The following is a 26,440-nucleotide window of genomic DNA, read 5'->3' as shown; positions in this document are numbered from 1 at the left end:
TCAGCCACCCTCAGAAAACATAAGGGATCAGGATACGTCTCCCGCACCCCCTTATACCTAGTAATTTAATTAAAACGAAACACAAAATGGCGAATTCCCGTTTCGCTACCAGTTTGCGGCCCAGTTCGCGGCCCGAGAAGCACTTCTACCGTGAAAAATCAATTTTTTTTTATTTTCCCCACGGGACCCTTTAATAACCCCAACATCATTCCTAGGGGGTCAAGAGGGGTCTACCTTGCCCCCTTTCATTAAATTCCCCCTTCGTTTTTCACCTCTTCTTCTCTCTCGATCCTACCGAGAGATAAGATGGCGCACGCACAGCCGCTGGAAGACATATATCAACATATATGAGCCTCCTCAGCCACCCTCAGAAAACATAAGGGATCAGGATACGTCTCCCGCACCCCCTTATACCTAGTAATTTAATTAAAACGAAACACAAAATGGCGAATTCCCGTTTCGCTACCAGTTTGCGGCCCAGTTCGCGGCCCGAGAAGCGCTTCTACCGTGAAAAATCAATTTTTTTTTATTTTCCCCACGGGACCCTTTAATAACCCCAACATCATTCCTAGGGGGTCAAGAAGGGTCTACCTTGCCCCCTTTCATTAAATTCCCCCTTCGTTTTTCACCTCTTCTTCTCTCTCGATCCTACCGAGAGATAAGATGGCGGCCGCTCCGGACTGTTTAGAATGTTGACAGACACCGGAAAGCCAATCAGCTTCGCATCGCAAAGTTCCGTTTCGCGAAAAGTAAGCGGACCGGAGCGCAGCCCGGAGCGCTGTTACAGATATATATCTTGTTTTGAACGTTAATTTCTCAAAATCCACTGGAGCACATATATTGAGACCTAGCAAAGGCACATCGGGCTAACAGTCCCTACAATTTTGCCAAGTTTCGTGCAAATCCATTCAGCCGTTCGAGCTAAAAGTGAGGCCAACCGCCCTATGGAAAAATGAATGGGAAAAACGCGTTTTGGGACCCCCCTTTTTTCTCGGCCCCCCCTTGACGAAACCCCCCCAAATTTTCAGGTGCTGCTCAGAAACAAAATGTGCCATTTTCCTGAGAATTTCAGCCGATTCCGTCCACAAACGCCAAAGTTATTAGACATAGAATTTTCAAAAACCCCATAAGGAAAAAATCCTAACTATATATACCTACTGGCGACAGCCAGTAGGTAATATATATATATATATATATATATACAATATATACACACACACACACAGAGACACACACCTGGAACATGGGACTCCCCTGTTCAGTCTCTAGCCTCAACTGATGTAACTGCCAAAACAAACACTCCAAGTGACATAGCAACATTCCATGCAGCATCATACTCGTGGTGGCTCAGGGACATGGAGTACCCATACAAAGGAAGACACACCTTCCTCCATGGAAGCACAACAAGCAACAAAACCTGGACAAGACAAGATTACACAAGTGTAGATTAAGGGCCTAATTAAAGTTTGACGTACAGGTTACAACGTGGCGGATATTCCATGCACTGTATTATATGTCCATTATATCCAACAGCATCCACCAAACTCTAAATCAGGTCCTAAGTTCTTTTTTATTCTGTCATTTGCTCATGCTGGTTTGGTCAGCTAGTGTGACTGGATGCGGGATGTTTTGGAGTACTGGGCTGCAGTGTGAGTGTGTGGTGCAGTGTGTTCTCCTTGTGGGAATGCGTGTGGTTCTTATGGAAGAGGGGGAGGGTGTGAGAGTTTATTGTGCTTTGTAGATAAGTAAAGTTTTCTGGGGACATTGTGTATGAATGTAGGTATTTATTTATTTAAAGCATTTATAGAGTGCAACGGTCACCAAACTGGTATCCTGGTGCTACATATGCGATGCAGCACACGCAAGGTAAATTGTTTTATTTATTTAATTACTTACCTTACTCCTGTCGGTCGTATGTCTGACTCCACTACACCCCCCCCCACTCTGCCCTTCCCTGCATCACCGCCCTGCAGCACTCCCACAGCGAGCCGCTACTGCTGGTAATGCAGTTTATGACGTTGTTTCTGGTGGTTTTGGTCTGCCAGGCATAGAATAAGCTGTGCGTCATAGGATAAGGTGTTCATTCCATAGGCTCTGATGATGCCTGCGATGGGTGCCAAGCAGATGATGAAGAGCGTTGGGATTAGATATGATCCTTGAGGGAATCCGCAGATGGGTTTCTTAGGTTCTGAGGTGCATTATGGGTGCTTGCCCCTATGTGTTCGCCTGTAAGGAAGTAGGCTATACACTTTAGAGTTTTTTCTTTCTTTAATATTTCTTCTTCCTTTCATGTTCCTCCTTTGTTTCAATTTCCTTGTTTATTTTATCCCCTTTTCTGTCTTTTTTTTCCTCTTTGTATCCCTCTATTTATCTTTATAACCATTCCTTATTAACTTTTATCCATCTTTTCCTCTTCCCCTCTTTCAGTCTCTTACTCTCCTCGCACACTTCCACTTCATTTGACCCTTTCTTGTCTCTTTCTTTCCAATTTTAATAATTTTCCTGCCCTCTTTCTCTCATTTAGTGACTGTTTATGGCTTCTTTGGAACTGCTAGGACCCCACTCCTTAAGCCATGTCATGCTATTTCTGAGCTTCTGTCCCAGATAATTTCCAGCCAAGGTCAATCAATCAATCAGGTATTTGTGAAGCGCACTACTCACCCATGAGGGTCTCAAGGTGCTGGGGGTAAGGGGGGTTCCTGCAATAAGACCATAAGCACAAATAAATACTTTAATTTAATGCTCTCACTTTCCCAATCACTTTAACTTGAGGCCCCTGAGGTAAGTAGCACATGCAAATGCCTACTTTGCCCATATCTTAGAATGGTTCTGTTGATGAAGGCACACAAAACACACGGGTACTTGAATGTGATTTTATTACACTACAGTCACAACCAAAATTGTTCAAAGGTGTAATAATGTCAATATAAAATGAATGGTATAGACTAATTTCTTTAGTGGTAAAACACATCTTAATCTAATGAGTGCAAGCCCAGGCTGGCTCCAAAGAGAAGAAACAGTTTGCTTCCACTGTGTGTTTCATTCTCTTCATGTATTCGAGATAAAATGTTTACTTACTGCAAATTATTACAATCAACGCAGACAAACGGGGTATTTAGAGTTTTGAGGACTTGGAACATCTGCCAAAAATTGGCATATTCTGTCAACCCTATTTAGAGTGTGGGATGTAGACATCCATCAACAATTGTTGGAAGTCCCATGCATCCTATTTAAAGTGAATACATAAGTATACACTTTCAATAGTGTGGATGGAATAAGTGCCAGGTTTTTGTGAATGTCCTCTCCTTACACTCTAAATGTCAACACTAGTCTTACCAAGTCTTCTCCGGAAAACCCACCTTTTCCCTTGAAATTGATCTTTGGATAATTTTGCTCAGGAGTTTATATTAACCTTTGCATCTACCTTTCTTTCTACATGCCCTGAAGTGGGAATAACTGCCTCGGCTTCCATTGAAGTGACCTCATATTGTTTCTCTCTGGCTCGATCTGCCTCTCCAACAGTAATATTTTAGTCCATGATTGGTGTTTCATTTGGATCAGGGGTTTCTTCGATGGCAATCATTTCCTCCACGCAAGGTTTCACAGGATCTGAAATAGAAAATGAAATTGGTTTACTTACATATTCTAATGAAATTTACAATATCGCTTTTAGGGAATCCATATCAATAAGTGATGATTGATGGAACTGTACATGTTAAGGAATGTATTTTGTTTCTACTTCTTGACTGTTATTGAATCATTGAATAACCCACTCTATTTTCCTCTTTTTATTATCTTCTTACCATGGCTTGTTTACTGTGTCTACCTTCTCAAACATGAAAGGCCATCATGACTGTAGGAGCCTGGCTTAGTATATGGTGCACACTTATTTAAGTGAAGCACCTTGCACTAATCCAGACAACCTGTATGGTGATTCCTGTGGTCTTTGACAACCATATAAAGCTATGTAAGTGGTAGCTGTGGAAAGCAGCCTTCAGGCTTAGTCCAGAAGAAGTGTAAAGCAGCTTGTTTTACCAGATCTAATCATATAGTGTAGATTACATGAAAAAGAACCACACAGTGTATTTACCAAGATCTAATCATATGGTTTAGACTAAATGAAAGAGAACGACACAGTGTATTCATAAATATATGTCTATTTATTATACAAAACTCACTAACATATTGGTATATCTCCTACCCGAAGATATCATCACAAATACAGACAATGCTTCAATTGTAATCAGGTAGGTAAGCACAATACACAGTGGTCTCCAGGGGGAGACCAATCCATATACTAAGAAAGTGGAATGCGAACTGCAACTGAAGTCAGGACTTGGACCAGGAGACTCAGAAGAGCTGATGACACAAGGAACCACCCAAGGTAAGTTCCCAGGAACCCCAGGGAGGCTGTGTGCATAGTGGAAACACAAGTTTGCAAGCACCAGCTTAGACAGGCTTCAATGACTGGCCTGTAGTCACAGTTTGTGTGGTATCTCATGGGTGGCATAATACATACTGCAGCCCTTGGGAGACCCATGGTGTTCTTATGCTCTGGGTACCTTAGTACCATATACTAGGGACTTAAATGGGTACACCAGTAGTCAATTGTGAAGGTACCAAAGTACTTACCATGACAAATTTAGAGAGGAAGCACAGTGGCTGGGGTCCTGATTAGCAGGATCCCAGCCAGACTAGTCAAAAAAACATACTAACATACTAACACCAGCAAAAAGTGGGGGTAACCATAAAAGCAGAGCCTACTTTCCTACAATGTCCATAAATGAGAGGTCAAGGTAGGACATCTCAATGCTCTCTTATCAACAGTTTAAAATATATGAATCAAAATATATGAATCAAAAGATGGGGTACAACTTGATTTCATATGAGAGTAAAATGAGATTAGATGCTTTGTTACCTTCATATCCATCATGAATATGATGTCTACTGCTCAGCCACTAACCAGAGTTACTAACAATCCTACTACTGGGAGCAGGTGAACCCATTCAGTTCTGGCACCTTACCAAGAGCCACATTCAGGTTAGGACTTCCCATGGACAGAGGTTCTTAAACGTGTAGACTGCATCTAAGTTGTCATGGCACAGAATACTATATAGTCTGATGGTACTGTCAGGCCGAGCCTTAAAGAAACAAGCAGTTTGAATCAAGATGTTTCATGGGCAAATTTAAGCAACTAGCACTCAAATATGAATTTGCTCACTAAATAGTCTTAAACCAGACTTGTAATATACAAGTTTTGTTCCATGGAAGTTAGATGGTTCCCAAAAATGGTGAAGCAGTAATTACAGTGTTGCCTTTTGCAACTGTACAGTAAAAGATGTGTGCAAGAATAACATGCCTGAGAGCAGAATCTTCCCAGCAAATATAGAGTACTGGAAATGATGAGACCATCAACATTACCCTGAAGTGTAGAGAATATCTGTTTTTGTCAGGGACTCTAGCAAGACTGGTGGCAGGATAGACAAGCTGAACAGAATATTGGGTACAGAGCTGCCTAGCGCCACTCAGGGAATTAGTGGAGAATGTGAAATCTCTGCACAAAAGAGCAAGAAGTCAATGGTCAGGAAAAAAAACTTTTAAGAAGCATTTCAGAATTCAACATTACTAACACCTGGGATGTGCAAGACATGAATTTGACAACATTAGCTATAAAAGGAATGTGAGAAAAAGCATCCAGGGGCTCTACACTGTAAGATTGAAGCCCAGTAAGTGCCTCACCAATAATTGCTGTTACAGATACTGACTGCAAATATAGGATATGCAAGCAAAGGCAGGGTCTGTAGAGCTGACACCCTTTGGTGACGTTTCAAAAGACTTAGTGGCGGTCTGCGAGACAGTAAAAGGTAGTCCCGTGGTGCAACAGCTTTGACGAAAGTGTGACAATAAGGCGACACCCTCCTACAGAACCGCATGGACCTTGAGAAAAATGATAAGAGGAAATTCTTCAAGAAACAAAAGTGAAGACAGGTGAGAGCCTTATGCTTCACGAATGTGCATGGTGTACATGCATAGAAAGGCAGAGATACACACAATAAGTCCTGATGAAGGCCCCATTCCCAAATGGGCTCATAGCGTGGGCCAAAACATGTTGGCACCAATCCTTGAGGTTATTTGAACAGTCTTTCAATAAAGAACCTCAAAATATATTTGTATTCGTACCTAGCGTACCCTAGGAATAAAGTAAATGTTTTGGGTATACCTGTAGGTACTTTTAACCTTCTACGTCACATGTGGATCCATGCTTGTCCAGTTTGTTCTAATCTAAGAACTCCCATTCCAACTTTGGTGGTTGAGTCTGCCCTGGTGGTACCATCCTACCAGGGTGTTGGTAGGCCCTGATGATGAATTATGTCACGATAAGTGAGAGAGGCGTCTATTCCAATATATTTTGATTCCTCAGAGGTGCGCGAGGGACGACCCCTATAACATTTTAGTTGTCCTTGTGTGTGATGTTATAAAAGTAACATAGAGAGAGTGCTGACAGTCGATGAAAAACACCACCTAGGTTGTCAGCTGTGCCCACGAATCCAGGTGATCATACAGGAACACACAAAGCAGTAATAGCAAAGGTGGATACATGAAATACACAGCAACAATAGACAAGAAGCAAGTGAAGACAAGTGCAAAACAGTAAAGAAGGGAAAGCAAAGGGAACACTAGACAGAAAGAAGTAAACAACCACACTAAGAAATTGGAAGCTAAGGCAGTAGGGATAAGAAGTTAGCAAACTAGAACTATTGTAATCGGAAAGAGAGGCAGAGACTGGGTAAAAGGTTACTACAGAAAGAGTGACAGTTCAAGGATTCACTAAATAGTGCTAGCTCAGGAATAAAAGAAGCACGGGCAGGCAGTGCAAACTCAAGAAAGCAGGATAAGTTAATCCTCAGGAAGCTACTGAGAACAAGGATTAACAGACTCTCAGGAGCCTGAGAAACAAGGAGTCAGTCAAACAGGAACACTCCTACAATAACAAGTGCTAGACTGAAGACAATGGAGGCTTAAAAGAACTGACTGACTATAATAACCTGCCAGCCACAGGCATTCTGAATTCCTCCACCCATTGTTGGGCTGCAGGAGTGGATATGAAGCAGTGAGTAGGGAAATCTAGATTTTGGAGTTTTGACCAAGAAAGCAGACTTGCTTCCACACAATTCAGCATGCATCTGTAATCAAATGGAATTTCAGAATGGGTTTCAAGAGGCTGGAAGTCAAAATGTGGGAATGTCATCAGATCTGTAAGCGTATTTGAACACTCAAAAGTCCCACAGGGAAGCCCCCAAGCAGTGGGCATCAGAGCTCAGGGAGCAAACCATATCATTTTGACCCATTCACACAAACAGGAATACTGAGGAAAGCAGGCAAATGAACTTAATTTCTTCCATTTCAGGCTTACACTGCATTCGAACAGTCATAACGCAGGGGTACATTGTGCCAGCCCATTGCAAGAAGTGTGGTAACTAAAACCTCTCTATTCCCCAAATATTAATAGTCTGGGGCTCAAGGTTCCAATCGGAGTCAAGTGTTACTGCATGATCACATTCACTTGCCATAGATCAGTCACTTGGATGTGTAACTAACTTAGCAGTTTCTTACATATAAGTGCAATGTTTACACCTGGGGCCATATTTTAAAGGTATATGGTATTTGACTAATTGAAATCTGCATATTTTACTTTTTACAAGGCACTTTCCCGGGTTTTACCTGGTGAAATTTGTCAGGGGAAAACGGTTGCGATCATTGAAGCCTATTTCGGAATTCTGATCAATGTGTAAAATCCTGTTTGTAGCTGTGTCAAAGAGTGAGTGGAGAAAAGGGAACATGATGTCTTTCTAGGCCAACTCATACCTGGTTTTAGAAATTAAATGCATTTGCCTTCATAGTCTACAGAAAGAAAATGCATTTAGGCAATGTTAACAGAGTATGTGGGAAAATACAGACAGTGGAACGATTAAGTGATTGTCATTAGTCAGGGGCGGCTCCTCCATGTGGGCCGAGGAGCGTCGCCCCACGGCTTTCTCGAAGTGCAAAAAGCAGAAACATAAAATAGTATTATAAATACCATTTTAATTTATGTTTCTGATTCTCAAACTGCGAGAAAGCAGAAGGGTTTGGTTGGGGGTGGGCGGTCCTGCTCCAGGGCAGGAGAGGAGTGGCATGCCCACTGTTGTGGCCGCTGACTGTTTGGTCGGCCCCAGTGCCGACCAAACTAGTCATACGAACTCTCAATTTTCTCCATGTAGGCTGCATGCATCCTACATGGAGAAAATGGCCTCCTCATAGACACCTGTGTGGTCGCCATCCCGGACCGGTCACGCGTCGCGTCGTCTCTGCTACGAGTCATCACGGTAAGCAGGAAGCAGGAAGCAGGCAGCCTCCCTCCCCTCCCCATAACCAATCACAACGCTGTAATGGCAGTGTTGTGATTGGTTTAGGGGAGGGGAGGGAGGCTGCCTGCTTCCTGCTTACCGTGATGACTCGTAGCAGAGACGACGCGACGCGTGACCGGTCCGGGATGGCGAAAGTACGTTTTTATTTAAAATTAACCCCCCACGCGACTCCCTCATGCCGGCCGCGACTGTCATTACTAACAGAGGCAAAGCATGGCATGACTAACATCCATGCATGAATATTAAAATTATTAAATAATAATGGGGTGAACAATCCAGCTAAATGGACACAGGTTCTGTTCTATCTTTGAATGTGTCATGTGTACACAAACCTTCTCTAAGACACTCACTTTAATGCTGACCAGCACATACTGCATGGCCACAAATGAGGGGAACAAGTCAAGTATGTCATTTAGGAGGAGGAGTGGGGATGAAGTAGTTAAAGACCCTTACTTGAATACATTTAAAATAATAAGTTCCAAATTTAGTCCAGGAAGTGACACTTTCATAGTACTGACATAAAAAAGAGTACTAACAGAAACCTGCCGAGCACTAAACACTTGTGGTAGACTATCCTTGGTCCTGCCAGGCATAAGACATTCTTCTGAACCGATTCTAACAACATTCATACACATTCTAAATTTGGGTGAGGTCCAGGTCCTTCCTATTAGAGTCTCCAGTCACTTCCCAGAGTTAGTATAATATGCAGGAGCAGCAATCCCTAGAGCTACAAAATTAAAATGCAACAAGGGTTATATGAGAATAATGAAACAAACGTTTTGTAATGAAGACGTTTCATGAATGATACTCAGAAGTGCTTTGAATGCAATAAGGTTGGGCTTAGCCATCAAGCCATAAGGAAAGTAGCATACAACAAGCAGTGGTCAAGCTAATAGGTCTACTTTGAATATGCAAATACAGGCAAATTTAGGGGTATACGTAGAAGAATGCGAAACGAGGAGAAATGTTCAAGTTTTCCTCGTTTTTGCTGTTTCTATGTGTGCTGCAATGTGCAGCACACCTAGAAAAAGCAAATTGCCATGAATTAATGTTTATGTGCAGGAAGGTGTGCCTTCCTGCACTAAAACAATCATTAAAAAAATTACAATGATCAACTTCTTTGTGTGCTGCGGAGTGCAGCACAAATAGGAGTTACAATTCCCAATTCTGAATTGTTTATGTGCAGGAAGGGACACCTTCCTGCATATAAACAATCATTCCCCCCAACACAGGCACCGTTGCACTATGGTGCAAGGGTGCCTCCGTTGGCGCTAGGCAGCTTAATTTAGCACCAGCGCTAGGGGAAACACAAGGGTGCGCTGTATCATTGTAAACAAGGCGCATCCCTGTGTTTTTGAACTGACGGAGTGCGGCGTTAGCAATTTTGGAGCTATCTTGCGCTCCACCAGTTCCTTGTACATATGCGGCTTAGTATTTCCAGCACTACCCACTGGCTTTGCTAATGCTTGTTTTGTCGGTCAATGTGTTTGTAAATCTGTATATTGTATATGTACTGTGTAGGTGACTCACACACAATTCCTAAGGCACTGAAAAAAGCCTACTCTAGAGATGACATAAAACAAAAAGATTTCTTCCTGGATACAATGCATGTATTAGGAAAATACTATAATGATTTGAGTCAGTGTACTTGTGAGATGTTAAATAGTTCTAGTGTAAGCAATCCTTAGGAAGTGGAATGATACATCAAAGAGGCAATAGCAAGAAATGAGAGAGTACTACTCCCCTGGCTAGAGCCAAAATCTCCATGTAATCTTTAAAGAATTGGTAACAAAGGTACTTCCAAACAGCTATACTGACACGCCAGGCCTAAAAAGACAATCGGAACGCGCTCCCTGAAACCTGTACACCATGATTAAAATAACACATTCATCTCCCTCAGGAAAGAAATTCAAACATACCTAGCTATTATAACATGAATTAAATGACATATCAGCAGCGAAAACTATGTTTATGCTCTAGACGGCACAGTTTAATTACTATGAACAAGAAAACGATGATGTCTCACCCAGCAACTGTTAAGGAATACTCCAGTTATAGAATCTTACCAGAAAATGAGTAGTTAAGAGAAATAAACAATGGCCATGTGTCTCTGAATGTCATCAAATCCTCAACAGTAGCTATTTTAAAAACAAGCTTCCATGGTCATGCCAGACCAATAAATTAAAATGAGAACAAAAATCTAAAAGAAATTGCGCAAAGCGCAAAAAACCTAGTGACTGGCCTGGCAGCCCTTTTTTTAGGTCTTGCGTGGCGTACTGCGCACATGCGCAGTCGAGCTCGCGAGATTTTATGTCTCAGAGTGATCTTCACTAGCGAGGGTTAAGCCCCGCCCCTCTTCTCCATTGGCTGACCTCCTAAACGGTGACCAGCCATTGGAGGAGAGGTCCTAGTGACGTTCTTCTTTCTCTCTAAGCTCCGTCATTTTCAGATTGGGTTCCTTGACTTACTGCTGAAGTAAAAGGTTTCTTATCTTCTTTATGGTTCCAGATGGCCCCATAAAGTAGATAAGGAACCTTTTACCCCAGCAGGAAGTCGGGGCACCCAGTCTGAAAAGGACGGGGCTTAGAAACAAAAGGACTCACTAAAAGCACACACCTAACTTTTTCTTTCCCCCCCTCCCCACGAAACAAGCCACCTCTTGGAGCAACACTCGGGGCACACTAAGTCTCCTGCACCGCACAATCATCCTGCACATGTCTCACCTCTCAACGTGAAACCGACACTAGTTCTACATCTGCTGCCTCGAGGGGTGGGGAGACCACCGCACCAAAACTAAAGAAGCGCCTGAGCACCGTGGGCACTCTGGAGGGAGCGGCCGCTGACCTTTGCACCATGAGCAGCCACAAGCAGGACGGGGAGCACCTGAGCAGCGTCAAGGAGGAGATGAGGCGCCCTCGGTTGCTTGTGTGAGCCGCCGGGTCGTGCTCTTGTCACCCTCTGGTTTCAGCTCTTTTGTGGCCGATGCGGCGCTATTTTACTTAACTTTACGAGCTCTTCCGTGTTTTGACCAGTGAGAGGAAGAGCTGCTACTCACTCTTAGTCTGCCATTGTTTTCCTGTCGGTCGGGTTTGCTTCCTCTTTCCTCCTGGAGCCCTTCGCCGCTCTCCGCCTCCGTTCTTTCTAGCGTCCACCTGTGCACGGTTGAGGTCTGGGCGAGGGACGCTCGCACACCCCCTACACCTGGCATGGGGGCAGTGCGGCCACTTTCCCAGATAGGGGTGGGTGCTTGTAGTCGCCGCCAGGTGTCCTTTCTGCACAGCTGGCTTGGCCTCTCGGCGCTGAGGTAGGAGCTGCACTTGTGCCCCTGTTTTGTGGCAGTTTCCTACATAGTGGGATAATTGCCCGATTCTGCTCTGTTAATTACTTTTCATCTAGTTAACTAAGGGCAGGAACACTGCAGTACTACGGGTGTGTTCGCTGGTGTCTTTCCGCCAGCTGGGGAGTGAGTGCTCGCCCCAGGCTTGGTTTTCCTGTAACCTGCAGCGTGCGCTGCTCTGTGAACCACTTTCTCAGTGGTCCAGTGCGGGGATAACTCCGTGGTCAGCGGACAGCCTCGCATGAGGGCAGTGGGATGGATAAACCAGCGTATTTTGGAGCGGGTACTGGTCTACTCACTTAAACATGGTGGTTTGGCCGTGAGGGCGGGCGGGTGGCAGCGGTCATGGCTGTGTGTATTTAGCAGTGTTTGTGATGCTTGCTGCATCGCTGTTTGGCAGGGTCCGGTAAAAGGACCCCACGATGGAACGCTCGCGCGCCTTTGAGGGGCCGCGAGGCCGCTTACTGCTGAGCTTGAGTCAGCAGCGCGCGCTGCGCACTAGGCACTAATGAGGACGTAGCTGTGGGCGCCGGGCTCCGGCTAAGCCTCTCTGCCCCAGTCCACCTGTGAGGCTTGTCGTGCTGGGAACGGTCCTGCTCGGATACCACTGCGCTGAGCTGCAGCGAGGTCTTGCCTCGCAGCGCCCAAAGCAAGGGCATGCCCTTCCCGTAGGTCACCGAGCCAGGAGGCCGCTGCCAGGCTGGCTCCGAGGTTAACGTTCTCTCATGGACGCCATGCCCGACACCCACTCAGGCTGCGCTCTTAACACTCCTGGACATCTCTCTAGGAAAGGTCCACTCTTTTATGGTTATCGTGTTGTGGTAATTTTGCTGTGAGGTGCATTCGCTGTGGGAGTCTGGGGGTGTGGGTTTACATTATCTGAGCCTCGATGGCCCCTACAGCGCTATCCCCATAACAAATGACCTGTCGGCTCTAGAAGCCATGAGAATGTCTTGGCAGGCGGGCACCCCAGATGGGATCTGTCAGCTTTTAAGAGTTGTTTAGGTTTAAGGAGCAGGATGTTACTGGAAATTAAGGGAACTGCCAGTCCATCTACGGCTGTCGTGAAGCGCATGGCTTTCTCAGTGTAGTTTGTTTGCTTCTGCACGATACCAACCCTCACCCCACTACTTGTGACAAACACCAGAGCCTATTTCTTAGACTTTCCTGCCGGTGTGACAGCAGCTGGTGAGGGCATACCGGGCACTGGTATGAGCAATTTCGGATTCAGAACCCTGCCCTCCATCAGGGTGCAGCTGCTACACCATATTGGCAGATTGTAAATAAAACCGCAACCTATAACCCCCCCCTTGACTTCCTGCATAAGAGTGCGCCTTGACCTCAGAGTGTCTGTCCCCTAACCCCACCAGGCACACCCAGTGGACCGCACTGTTTGCTACCTCTTGTATTTTGCTTGCCCACAATTGTCATTTTTGCCTCATGTAACTTAACGTTTGCTTTTGTAATTTGTTCACTTGTAATGTTCTCCTCATGTATTAGTTCTGTTCCTATTGTGAAGCGCTCTGGCACCTTTGGGTAAAGTCTGCGCTATATAAAAACGCATAAAATAATATAAATAAAAATAAATAAAAATCCAAGAAACTATAGGTTTACTCCACACAGTCTATATGAAAAACTGTAGTTTGTTTTCGTTTTTGTATGGCAACCATTCGTATGTCTAAAACGTGACAGTCACTCATTTTCTTTTATGAATTAATTTCGAATAGGAGGGAGCTTTAAAAATATCTTGGCGTTCAGTGATGCATTTTAAATGAACACCGAATGTCAGTCATCACCGCAAAACATAGTGCTTTAAGCCGATATATTTGTGTATGAAGTCAATCAATGGTATGCTACTGCCCAGGAGGATACCCATTTCAAAAGTTTATATAGCTCAAGTGTAACTGTCACCAAGAACATTTCCCACACCTCAACAAGATTGAGGTGTGACATGACCTGTAGATAACAAGTTTGAATGCCTATAGCTCATTGTTTAATCCCACCGAGGCCGATATTGACCTCGCCAAATTTTTGAAAGTAAATAGTTATGCCTCGGTTTAGAAACAATGCATCTATAATACTTACCTGTTAGTCTTGTTTTTTTCACCTGCTTGAAGAAGTAACTCTGGGGTAGTTCATTCTACACGGCTAATTTTTGATAAACGAAAGAACACCCCACACATGGAAATACTGTGAGCGGAATCCAAGCTTCTTTCTAGAAGCCAATCTTTGGAATGTTGAACATCGATCCCAGCCAATCAGATTTAGGGTCGTCCAGACAACTGCCATCGCAAGTCCCCAGTGCTGTTTGTGTCTTTTGAGGTTGACTACCTGTGAAGACTGCCGACGTTTTTTAATTTTCTTGTATGAAGATTGTGTCCTTGCCCCTTTTTACCCAATATTGCGATTTTCCTGACGCCTGTACAGTGCGGAATCGACAGGACGGAATCGACAGGTAGCTCGTGCCTTGAGGACGAATTTGGCCTCATGGTGTTGAGACTTTTCACAGGGTGACTGCTGTCAGACTTTAAAGCCGAGGGCGCGAGGTCAGTATTAGTCACTTGTCCAGGGGGTGCTGTTATTTACAAAGGAAATTAAATTCCGAAGTACCTGTTCTCTAAAAAACAACCCCGCAGTCAGCCTGACCCCGGTATTTTAAGAAAGCTTAGTTTAGATGTATTGCTCAAGTGAGTTTTAAGAATTGGTTTGCATAGCTGCCAGGTTCCCCAGCCCACGTGTGATGCTATACTCAAGTCCAGAGTTTTCCCTCAGGGTAATAACTTTTTAAAACAGTCACAATGATGCCTTACAATATTAGGATATGCAGTTCCCAAATGTGTTACCTGTACTTACCTGGGGTGCAATAATGCTCCAGTTACTTACAGGTAATCTTCATTATCATTAGTCTGTTATGTCCTAGTAACAGTCATTACTTGTGTAGTGATCTCACCTCTGACCCAGACGCAATTGTAGCAGATCATAAGAGGTGAAACCGCTCTGTAGGAAATTCAATAATGCGTCTGCATAGTGGAAATATCTGACAAAAGACTCCCAGGATGCGAAAAAATCTTGATCATGTGCTTTTTCTGTGGTATGAAAAATAACTGTGGCGCAAACTATAGTGTTTTAGACAGATTGGTTACAAGAATGCTAGAAGTATGTAGTAGTGATTTTAAATTCATTGTTTACCTTAGAGTACTTGTGTTGCAGGCACACTCATTTCTCCAGTGTTTTATAATCTTTAGTGATGTTAACTCACGGTTTCCTGTATGAGGCTTCTGTGTTGCAGTGTGTGGCTGTGTGTGTGTGGCTCTGTATGTGCGTGTGTGTGGCTCGGTGTGTGTGTGTGTGGCTCTGGGTGTGTGTGTGTGGCTCTGTGTGCGTGTGTGTGTGGGGCTCTGTGTGTGTGTGTGGGTGGCTCTCTGTGTGTGTGTGGCTCTGTGTGTGTGTGTGTGGCTCTGTGTGTGTGTGTGGCTCTGTGTGTGTGTGTGGCTCTGTGTGTGTGTGTGCAAATGCAATAGGTCTCGCATTTGCAAGTGATTAAGCTATTTGTATTGTAAATGACAATGCCATTTATTTATCTATTTTCAAAACCAACACATAAATAAAATTTTTGTCATTTACAATGCCAATAGCTCTAACTTTTGCAAATGCGAGACCGTTGCATTGTAAATGCTTGTTTGCTACCAGTCACTGGTAAAACAACATAACACATGATGGAGAACGGAACAGGCAACATTTGGGGGTGGGAGCAGCTACGGCTCGTGCAGGTAAGAGGGGTTGGGCCGGGTGGGGGGAATTTGGACAGACGGCGACAAGGGAAAATTAAATAAATAATTATTTTCCCTCGTCGTCGTCTGTCGAAATCCTGCCCGCCGCTCTTATCTGCACGAGCCGTGGCTGGGCGGGAGGCAGGTAATGAAAGAGTAGCAGCCAGACAGCAGTTTATGGATGACGGGCCCTCATAAACACTGAAAAAAAACAAAATAAAATACACCTGGTGCAGGATAGTAAATAGGATGGGGAGCACAGAAAATGGGGAAAGGAGTTGTAGTAAAGACAGGAGTCTTCTTCAAGGGTTCAAGGTAAGTTTATTCCTGATAGCTCCAGACATATCTGGTTCCTTACATATCTCTGCACATTTCCACTTTAACTGTGGAATGCATTTGTTCCCAGCACCTTGAGACCCTCACAGGTGAGTAGTTGCGCTTTACCAACCCCTGATTGATTGATTGATTTCAAATCAAATCAAATCAAATAAGCTTTATTCGATTTATCAAAAAATCATAAAAGCGTGCAAGTACAATTTATACAAAAAAAAAAAAATTAAATCAGTTTTCACACAAGCAAAGTTATGAAGAATAGGTAAAACATTTTTCCTAGGATTAAAATCTGCAGCAGTCATTTGGACGAAGGGCCTCATGTTACAATGATCAGTTGATTTAAACATGTGATACTTAGCTCATTGAGTTTCTGTATTTCATCACTGACATTAAAAAGCGAGAAACAACAAAGATAACATCGTCATCTTCTAGCAGCAGTAATTTCAAGTATGCAGATTTACATGTTCTTATCCCCCAGCGTTTAAGTAGTGGTAGAAGGAAAAGTTTCCTCGGGCTGGTGTACAGGTTACAAAAGAACATGATATGAATGTTGCTTTGTATTGAATGGTCATCGCATGGGCATGTTAGGTTCAAGGAGGCCCAGTCGTTCTGTTTTGGCAAAGTGACCATGCGAAAGAAGATCCCTAAGCGCAGCCTAGTCAAGAGCATGCGAGGGTAGGGTGCTGTTTCAATCCCAAGATAAAATTGTAGGCCTTCGGTAGGGGTAATTTGCTGATAGCTCAGGGTGGTGCCTTTAATTTTCTCTGTGTCCCATCTTGCACTTTCTAGGTGTGTAATTAAAAGTTTTTTGAGAGCCGGCCTAGACAAGGTTTGTAGAATCTCTGGATCATCATAAAATTCAGGGTGTCCAATGTTAGAAAACATCGTCTGGACATATCGCAGCCACTTGACTTTTGCTGTACCATCCAAAGTCATGCAGTCTTTGATGAGGTTTCTGTTCAATTGGCACTCCACTGTGGTCCAAATTTTATGCCAAAGCAAACAAGGTGATAATTTTATAATGTCACTGAGGTATTTAAGGCCGGTCTCGATGTGGGTCATAAAGGTCGAGGAGGTTTTATGCACACCTAGTAAGTAGCAAATGAAAATGTTCTCGCAAGTTTGTAGTGAGGACACGTTCTCGAAACCCCAAAGACCTGCTCCATATGTGGCCGTAGCTATGCACTTTGCCCGATAGATCTGTAACATTTCTCTAATGGGTTTACCCCCAATTTTTCCTGCAAAGGTTCGTAGGGCCCCTATGGCACGGCTGAAGGCGAGTTTCCTGGCTGACACTGTATGTTTCCACCATACCCTCCTGTCAAAGACAATGCCCAAGTAGCAAAAAGTGTCAGTGATCGCGATCTTTTGCTGCTCCAAATATATTGAACATTGTGGTCTATTGCTCTTTTGGGAGCAGGACATGGAGGGCGGCCTACCCCCTGGTGAGAGGGCGGGGCTACTGCACGCTGATTGGGGGGGGGGTGCTGGACCACCTCACACTGGGGGGGGGGCGGGGTGCTGGACCACCTCACACTGATTGAGGGGGACTGGACCACCTCACACTGATGGAGGGGGGACTGGACCACCTCACACTGATTGGGGGGGGCTGGACCACCTCACATTGATGGGGGGGGGGGCTGGACCACCTCACACTGATGGGGGGGCTGGACCACCTCACACTGATGGGTGGGGGCTGGACCACCTCACACTAATGGGGGCTGGACCACCTCACACTGATGGGGGGGGGCTGGACCAACTCACACTTATGGGTGGGGGGCTGGACCACCTCACACTGATGGAGGGGGGACTGGAACACCTGACACTGATGGAGGGGGGACTGGACCACCTCACACTAGAAAGATGATTGATTGATTTTGGTGTGACATGCAGTGCCAATCACATCGCTTGAATTGTATTACATCATAATGCCCTGAACATCACACTATATTACATCATTACAACAGGAGGGAAGAGAGGGCAATGAAACACATGCACTGCCATGCAGTCGCATCTCGCAATACTTGTGGGTGGGGGCAGTGTCGTGTGGGGGTTATCGTGTGGGAGTTACCGCGGGGGTGGAGGGGGGAGGCTTGGGTAAAAGAAAAAGAAAACTTATCTGACCGGATCCCGCACAGCCTCTGCTCCTGGGCCGAGTTCCTGCTCCTGAACAGGAACAGGCATGCTCCCTCCCCTCCCGTAAGCCTATCACAATGCTGCAATGACAGTGTTGTGCTTGGTGCCCAGCCGGGCACCTGTTGGGAAGCTATTTTCTCTATCTAGGCTGCATGCAGCCTACATAGAGAAAATGTAGTGCGCATGACTGCTTTGGTCGGCCCCATGGCCAACCAAACAGTCAGGGTACTCAGAGTGGTGCAAGCCACTTCTCCCTGATCCGCCCGCCCCCAACCAGGCATACACACCCACCGGACCCCAACCAGGCATACCCCCTGCCTTCTGCTTTCTCGCAGCACGGAAGTAGAGAATAAAATGGTATTATTAAAATACCATTTTATTTTCTGTTTCTCGCACTGCGAGAAAGCAGTGGGGCGGCGCTCCTCTGCCCTAATGGAGTAGCCGCCCCTGCTGCCATGGAGGTTTTAAAGCAAACATTAAAAAAAACTCCTCACAAGTATGGAATTGAAGGATTCATTTCATTGAGTCATAGCAGTGAGGCCTAAAACAAAGAGCTAGCTAAATTCTCGAGGGAAACTGTAATTGTGGTGAAATCTTCATCTGGACACTAAGAGCCCCAATCACAAAAGACGACTCTAAATGTACACCAGAGGTCTATGATCTTGCATGTCTGCAAATTTATGACATTGTGAAATTAGCTAAACGTTTACAAATTTCGCATGAAAAGCTTCTGCAGGTGCACATTTCCAGGCACACTTGAGGACAAAATTAGTCTTATACTGTAGCACAAAGTGTTGCAGCTGGCAGAAAAGTTTCAAGAGCGGTCATGCTGATGACCTTTGGCTTCAGGTACCCTGTATGGCTTGCTTAAAGCTGCTGGGCACAGTAACTCTAGGCAGCTGGAGGAAGAGTTACTCTCTCTAACACTTGGTGCTAAACTGGCAGTCTGACTGTTTACACCTGCTCTGGCTAATATGCTTTGTGCAGCTCAGAGTCTTGCAGTCATGCCACACTCCGGTTGGAGATTCGGGCCAATCAGCAGGCAGTGGACCTGCATATCTATAAATATGCTCAGATGTAAGACGCTCTAGCTTTGCCTTCATTCCTCAGGCAAGTTTTGGATACTGGCGGCAGCCCCACTGCAGGAAGATGCCTAAATAGGTCTTGCTCATTTTTTAGAGCATCTTGTGTGAGCCCTTGCTCTAAAGATGATGTAACCTGTCTACACAAAACCAATTAGAGACTTGAAAAAGGCACAGTTGGTCTAGGTTTTTGGACGAGGGAGCATCCCATGTTAGAAATATTGAAGCCACCCAGGTATGGTTTCCAAAATAGAAGAGGAATTTATCTATCATGATGTTAACTGGAATTTATAAAGACCTAATTTACAACTCACATAGTTAGCAGATACCATTTAGGTCATTGTACACAAACAAATGCAGTCATACATTGGCACTTTGCATCATTTGAGTTCATGTGGCGAAGAAAAAAACCCTAGAGTGAAGCACAAGTTAAGAGCTGCTGTCAATCTTTTGAATGAAGTATAAACTCTTGCAGATAAGCTGCCACTGGTCCAGACAAGCTACATTTACCTCAACTACACGCTCTGAAGAAACCATGATTGGTTGTTCACTTTTAAGTAAATCATTCTCATCAGAGTCAAGCACACACTCAAATTTGCAAGTGGTGCATTGGAAATGATCGGTTTCTCACAACCTCTGTCTAGCTGCAAGCTGTGTCATGCGTACAATAAATGTAAGTACACACAACACTGTTGCTGTTTCAGATAGACTGTGAGTCCAAGCAAAGGAAAGTGATCTTACGTGAATCTTGTACAATTATGTGAACGGGCACTAACCAAAATGGAAGGGGTGTGTTGAAGAGAAAACCTCAAACAAGTGCCCATGTGACAAATAACCAGCAAAGGATGTGTGCATTAAAAAAAAATCACCCTACTTACAAAGTTGCCATACTGGGGGGCATATTATCAAGGGGGGCGATAGGCACTTTTCGCCGGTTTAGCGCCCGTTTTCGGCTGCTAAGCGGCGAAAATTCTATCGCCCCACTATCAAGCTGTCGCTAACAGCAGTTAGCGACAGCTTGAAGGCGATAGCGAGCGGTTTGGTGGCCCGATTTGCATGTCAGCGATATTTATCGCTAATGACATGCAAAGTGGGCATACCTAAACCGTTAGCGACTGAAAGCAGTCGAAAACGACGCTATCGCCTATTCACAAGGCTGGCGTAGCGAGGGAAATATTCCCGCTATCGCCAAAAACTAACGCCTGCTCAGACCAGTTCTTAGCCATGTTATCCAATGGGAGGTGGATAACATGTCTAAGAGCATTTCGTCGCTAATGCGAGAATATCGCTATATTTTCAGCGATATTCTCGCATTACGCCTCTGTCGCTGGATATTTTAGAGCTATGTAGAAAAACGTTGCTAATAGTATGTTTTCTCTGCTAAAATATCCAGCGATAGGCAGCGATAAAAAAAAGTCGCTAAGCGCATTTTGCGAAAAATTTCGCTAGTTGTTGGTAATATGCCCCTGGGTTTTTTAAAAGTACACGGCATTCGCCTTGCACAGCTGGCAAGGCTTTGTTTAATAAAGGAGTGATAGTATCAGTGGTCCTTTTCACAGCTATGTAGGTATGTGCAGGGCAGCTGGATTCTTACTTTTGCTTGACAGCTCCCACATTCCTTTTCAGTGTTATCATCTAATCTGGGTACGTAGTAGGCCTTCATTGTAAGTGCTGGCTAAATCTGAACTCCGGTGCAAATGGGGATTGCATCTGAAAGTGGATTACTAAATGTGTGGTTATTTTTGCAAACCCCCTTCAGGTATTATAAGAACAAGGGGGCATATTATCAAGAGCGACGTTAAAATTATCGCCACTTTATCGGCATGACATTGCCGCTAAAGTGGCGATAAGGAGCTTGATAATATGCCCTAGAGAATTCCCATAGAAACCCAGGTTAGATGTCTAACCTGGGTTTCTATTGGAATTCTATAGAGCATATTATCAAGCCCTTTATCGCCACTTTATCGGCAGTTTTCTGCTGATAAAGTGGCGATAATTTTATCGCCCCGTCTTGATAATATGGCCCAAGGTGTCTCTGGAAAGCACGTCAGAATAAGGGTAAAGGTGTGGAATTTGGGTTGATAAACAGAGGACTGGGTGGTCAAATCACCCCTGAGTAAAATAGCATGGTGCAGTAACAGATTTCCACTGGGGCCATTTTATAATGAAACTGCTCTGACAAGGTGTAATAGAGGGCAGTAGTATTTAGTACATTTCACCTTAGGAGATGGTATGCACAACTTTTTTTTATATCTTCTCACCAACCAGCATCACATCCAAAGGCCAATCATGCTCACTGGTAGATTTGTTAAGGTGTTTTACTTGGCCTTTGTTTAACAAATGATATGGCACTGAATTCAGCGTTGCCGTACTTTTACCACATACCATTTTCCCCATCTCCAGTGATGTCAGTTGGATTCCAATGTTTGTTAAATTTGCATGGGGTATCCATCCCCATTAAAAACATCTTGCAGAGATTTGATCACCTTTACAGTAGAAATTTTAGGAGTTACCTTAATCTCTAACCATTTAGGATAATGGTGCACAAGAACCATAATATACGTTCGGGTGACCCCAAAAAAATAAAATGATCCACAAGGTCTAAGCCTAATCTGTCCCAGAAGTTCTCATGTGTTAATGGGTGAGTTTCTATCTCAAGTACCATGTTTTGTTATACCTTACTTCTCAGCCTGCTCAATCTCACTATCTCTTTTAGGGCACTTGTGGTCTGTATTTAGCCGTTGCTTAGTTTTGGTCATGCCTAAAAAAACTAAAATACTTGTGTGACTATTCTCAGGCCTAACATAACTTGCACTCAATTAAGGGACTAATTTAAAAGTATTTTCATTTAATTATATATTTTAATCATCATACATGAAATTCGTTTATTCCAATATCTTGTATGATCTTTGTGTTGCGATCTTACATTTTTCTTCAACTTACTCCAGTGGAATACATTTTCAAAAACTTATTTCACTTTTTTTTTTTAACAATTCTTTTAATTGAAACAAGGCATCAACAAAAGACACAATATGGAAGAATCACATTACATTCAGCATTACATTTGCGGAGGGGGGGTGAAGAACAAGAGTACATAATTGCCAAAATACTTCACGGGGATGAGGGAACATCAATAACAGAATCTCTAGGTGGTACACATATCCCCCCTCTGTACCCGTTCCACTGACCCCAAATTAATGCCCATTTACGGGGACATCCCCTCGCCACATACACTGTTTTTTCTCGAAACATAATCAGTCCATGTCCTTTTCCCAATCCCTAAGAGTGGGCGGCGAGTCCGAACCCCACTTCTGGGCAATATTTCTTTTAGCTATCATACAACCCAGTGTGACCCATTGTGTTTGCGCAGTAGTAAGATCAGTGGGTTCCCATATGTTAAGGAGACATCTACGTGCCTCCGGTAGCAAGGATACACCCGTGACTTCATGAATAATGTTGTGAATCTTCCCCCAATACTAGGCTATGTCTCGGCACTCCCAGATAATATGAGAGAATGTGCCCAAAAGACCACATTTTCGTTTACACAGTCCCTCATCCGCCAACCCCATCTGAACTAATCGGGGGCCGGTGACATAAACCCTGTCTAAGATCTTCAACTGTACAAGCCGCAACCGTGCGGGAATAGCGACAACCTTCGGGGAAGAAACAGCTGATTACCAGTCCTCATCGTCTAACTCTATTCCGTCTCGTATCCACTTATCTCTCAGATCCCTGAACAGATCAGCTCTAGTATTAATTCGTTTTTTGTAAATCAGGGAAATAGTTTTTTCCGGGAGATGACCATCTAAGATTCTATCTTCAAGGGGTGATGCCTCCGGCAATTCTACCTCTACAGACAGGGCCGTTTGTAACGAATGCCGAACTTGCGCATAGCGGAAATATTCAGAGTTGGATAGATCAACTTCATCTTGCATTTCCTTAAATGTTTTAATCCGCCCCCTGTTCTACACGTCCTTGATAGTCAAGATTCCTATCAGCTCCCATTTATCGAAGCCCTTTGTGTTCCACATCTTGCCCAGTTGTTCGGAGTCAAAAAGATGGGTAGCCAGTGTCAGCCAGTCCCTCCATCCCAAAGAACTCGTGGCATCATGCCAGATCTTCACTGCATGTTTGGTTGGTCCTGTCAAATTCAGCTTCGTTGGCTTGGAGTACAGCACCCTATTGTAATTGCCCCCCGGAAGAAGCCCTCTGTCCATTGCGTACCCTGGATCAGCTGCGGGCCCGTATGTTGCATGATTAATTGCAGCCAGCTGGGAAGACCAATAATATCGTTTGATATCTGGGAGGGCAATACCTCCATCATACCATGGGAGTGTCAGCTTGCCCAAAGCAATACGGGGCTTTCCTTCCCATAAAAGGCTACGCTGTAAGCCCTCTATCTCGCGGAAATAACTGGCAGGCACTGCATCTAGAGTATTCTGAAGGGCATAAAGGAAGCGGGGTAGAGCCATCATATTAAAGAGGGCCGCTCGGCCCAACAAAGAGATCGGAAGTTTCCGCCAGTGAGCGGAGTCACTCCTAAGCCTCTGCAAAGGGGGAAGAAGATTTTCACTATATCTAACTGCCGGATCAAGTGATACAAAAATATCCAAATATCTAAATCCAGTCGTATTGATCTGGATAGGGCAATTACTGGGAGGAACTGGAGTTTCCCCTCTAAGGACATATAACAAAGATTTCCCCCAGTTAATGGAGAGACCGGAGTTTTTACCAAAGGAGGCCAGGACGTCGCACCCACCATGAGGGATTTTTGAGGGGAGGTCAGGTAGAGCAGGATATAATCTGCATATAAGGAAATCCTATCTTCCCACTCAGGGGACCACCGTATTCCACGGATCGATGGTTCCCAGCGAATCCAAGCCGCAAGGGGTTCCAGCAGCAATGAAAAAAGAAGGGGGGAGAGGGGACAACCCTGCCGAGTGCCCCGACTCAAACAAAACGATTCAGAGACCCGACCATTAACCACTACCTGAGCGAGTGGCTCAGCGTATAATAGACGCACCCATCCGATAAAGTCTGACTCGAATCCGAATTTAGCCAACACCGCCCACAAATAGGACCATTCTACGGTATCAAAGGCCATGGTCGCATCAAGGGAAGCGATCACGGCCGGTTCCTGTAAAGTGTGTGCTCTTGCTATTACGCCATGCAGTCTGTGTAGATTCAGGGCCGTATTTCTATGTGGAATAAAGCCCGATAGGTCTGGGTGGATGAGCCCACCAATCACTTTTACCAACCTATTTGAGAGAAGCTTGGCCAATATTTTGGGCTCAGCATTTAATAGGGAAATAGGCCTATATGAGACACATTTAGACTTCGGCTTACTCTCCTTATGGATTACCACTACCGACGTCACTCTCTGATCCCTAGGCAGAATTCCTTTTTCCCGGGCCTCTTCAAACATATTCTTCAGGTGCCGAGCCAACAATGTCCGGTCTGAGCTTATAAAGCTCGATCGGAAGCCCATTGGGTTCTAGTGCCTTACCCGAGTTCAAAGTACGGATGGCTTGGGCTATTTCTTCTACTCCAGCAAATCAATCAGAGAGCAAGGGTTTTTTGGGGCATGTCCTATCCCCGAGGGTAATATATGGAAACAATGTGGACAAGACCACTATGTGTGTGTGTGTATTCTTAATCACATATGTTAGTGGCCTAGAGACTGGACCCATTGGGTGTTGTTGACCCCTCACACACCAACCTGGTTGGTGTCATGCTTCATCATCGGGGTCCCAACCAGGCGGCCGAGTTCCACCTGGTTGTGCTTCAACGCCTGACTACAGCGGAGCGGATGTCGTGCAACAGTGTGGTGTGAGTGAAGGTGATCTAAAATATACCTCTGGGAATTCTTACCTAATGTTTTATTCTTGGCGGCCCAGGGTATTGTTTACAATTATGTGAAATGCAACTACAACTGGAATTTTCTTCCTATGTGTTGACTTATGTGCGGCGGTCTACATGTTTCAGTCCTCTCTAGATGTATCACAGGACTTTCTTCAGGACCAAAAAATGAAGTGAGTGGCAAAAAGAACGTGCCAGCTGTCACAGTGTTTTACCTACACACTCGCTAAGGTGTGTAGTGTATAAAATGAAACATTAATAAGTGTCCAAGTACTCACGGGCACTTATTGGTATCAGAAAAATTCTTTGCTACAACATGCTAGGGCAGATTCGGGGCACGGGGTGGAGGCACTGCTATGCCGATTTGGTGCTGCTGTGTCCTCCGCCGGTATACCTGCTGCGGGTCCCTTCGCGTCCTGGCTGGTGCCATTTCATCTACTGTTAGGTCGCTTTAATAAAATCACAATCCTCTTTGGATAAACAGGGGAGTCGTATATCCCGAAGCAGCAAATGGGAGTCTTCCTCGGGCCTATCCGAGACCGAGGCATAGACCGTTTGAAAAGACTCTGCGAAGGCATCAACAATACTCTGGGGGTCGGTAATCAACTCTCCTTCGTCTGAAATAAGTTCTGGGACGATACGCCCGGCACCATCTCTTTTGTCCAACCAAGCAAGAAGCTTCCAGGCCTTATCCCCTAGATCATAAAAGCCTGCCCTTTTGCTCCCTTCCGAGAGCCCTTGCCATATCAGTGACTAATTACTTATAATCGTGCTGCTTAAGGCTCAGGGTATGCAAGTTAGCCTGCATCACCCCCTGCTCCAATTCCTCCTCTAGTCTACAAATCTCCATCTCCGCCTCCACAATTTCTTTATTCTGCTCTTTTTTAATTCCACCTATCAATGATAGGGCTTGACCCCTAATGACCGTTTTGAAGGCCTCCCACAAAGACACCGATCAAGACACCGAACCCTCATTATTTGTGAAATAGTCATCTAGGGCCTTAATGAGATCTTTTTTGGTTTTGAGATTCCGCATATACCAGGGGTTAACAGGGGCGACCCTACCAGCAGAACTCGGAGCAACACAGAACCGGATCCAAAGTGGGGAATGATCGGAAATACCCCTAGCAAGGTGAGCCGCTTCAGTTATATAGGATGCTTGAGCTGCTGGGACCAGACAATAGTCCAGACAGGAGAGGCTACCGTGTACACCTGAGTGGAATGTGTATTGCTTCTTGTCTGGGTGGTACAATCACCAACTATCTACGAGACCCATTGCATCAAGAAATTCCGGCATCCACTTCTGTGCACGCCCTACTTCTGGGGGGGGATATCTGTCTAAGAGTCCCGAAACCACAGCATTAAAATCCCCACCTAGGATTAAAAGCCCCTCCGGCAATTCAAGCAATATTTTCCCTAAATCAAAAAATGAGCTAGACTGTAAACCTGGGGGGATGTAGGCTGATACAAGAGTAAGTACATGTCCTTCCCAGCGACCTGAGAGCCCGACATACC

At 44.7% G+C, this 26,440-nt stretch overlaps 1 protein-coding gene across 4 annotated transcripts in view; it reads right to left on the bottom strand.

Moving 5' to 3' along the window:
- Positions 1-2,859: 2,859 nt before the first annotated feature.
- MYOM1 (myomesin 1) overlaps positions 2,860-26,440 on the bottom strand; it is a 736,755-nt gene continuing 713,174 nt past the window's right edge. For all 4 annotated transcript variants that reach the window (XM_086965593.1, XM_086965594.1, XM_086965595.1 and 1 more), the window contains one exon: positions 2,860-3,609. In XM_086965593.1, the coding sequence (XP_086821719.1) occupies positions 3,530-3,609 (80 nt within the window). In that variant the 3' untranslated portion in view covers positions 2,860-3,529. The remainder of the gene's footprint in view (positions 3,610-26,440) is intronic.

Source organism: Lissotriton vulgaris, chromosome 4_1 (genome assembly GCF_964263255.1).
Source record: "Lissotriton vulgaris chromosome 4_1, aLisVul1.2, whole genome shotgun sequence".
NCBI lineage: Eukaryota > Metazoa > Chordata > Amphibia > Caudata > Salamandridae > Lissotriton > Lissotriton vulgaris.
The sequence above is the reverse complement of the archived record's forward strand: the minus strand, read 5'-3'. Positions and strand labels throughout refer to the sequence as shown.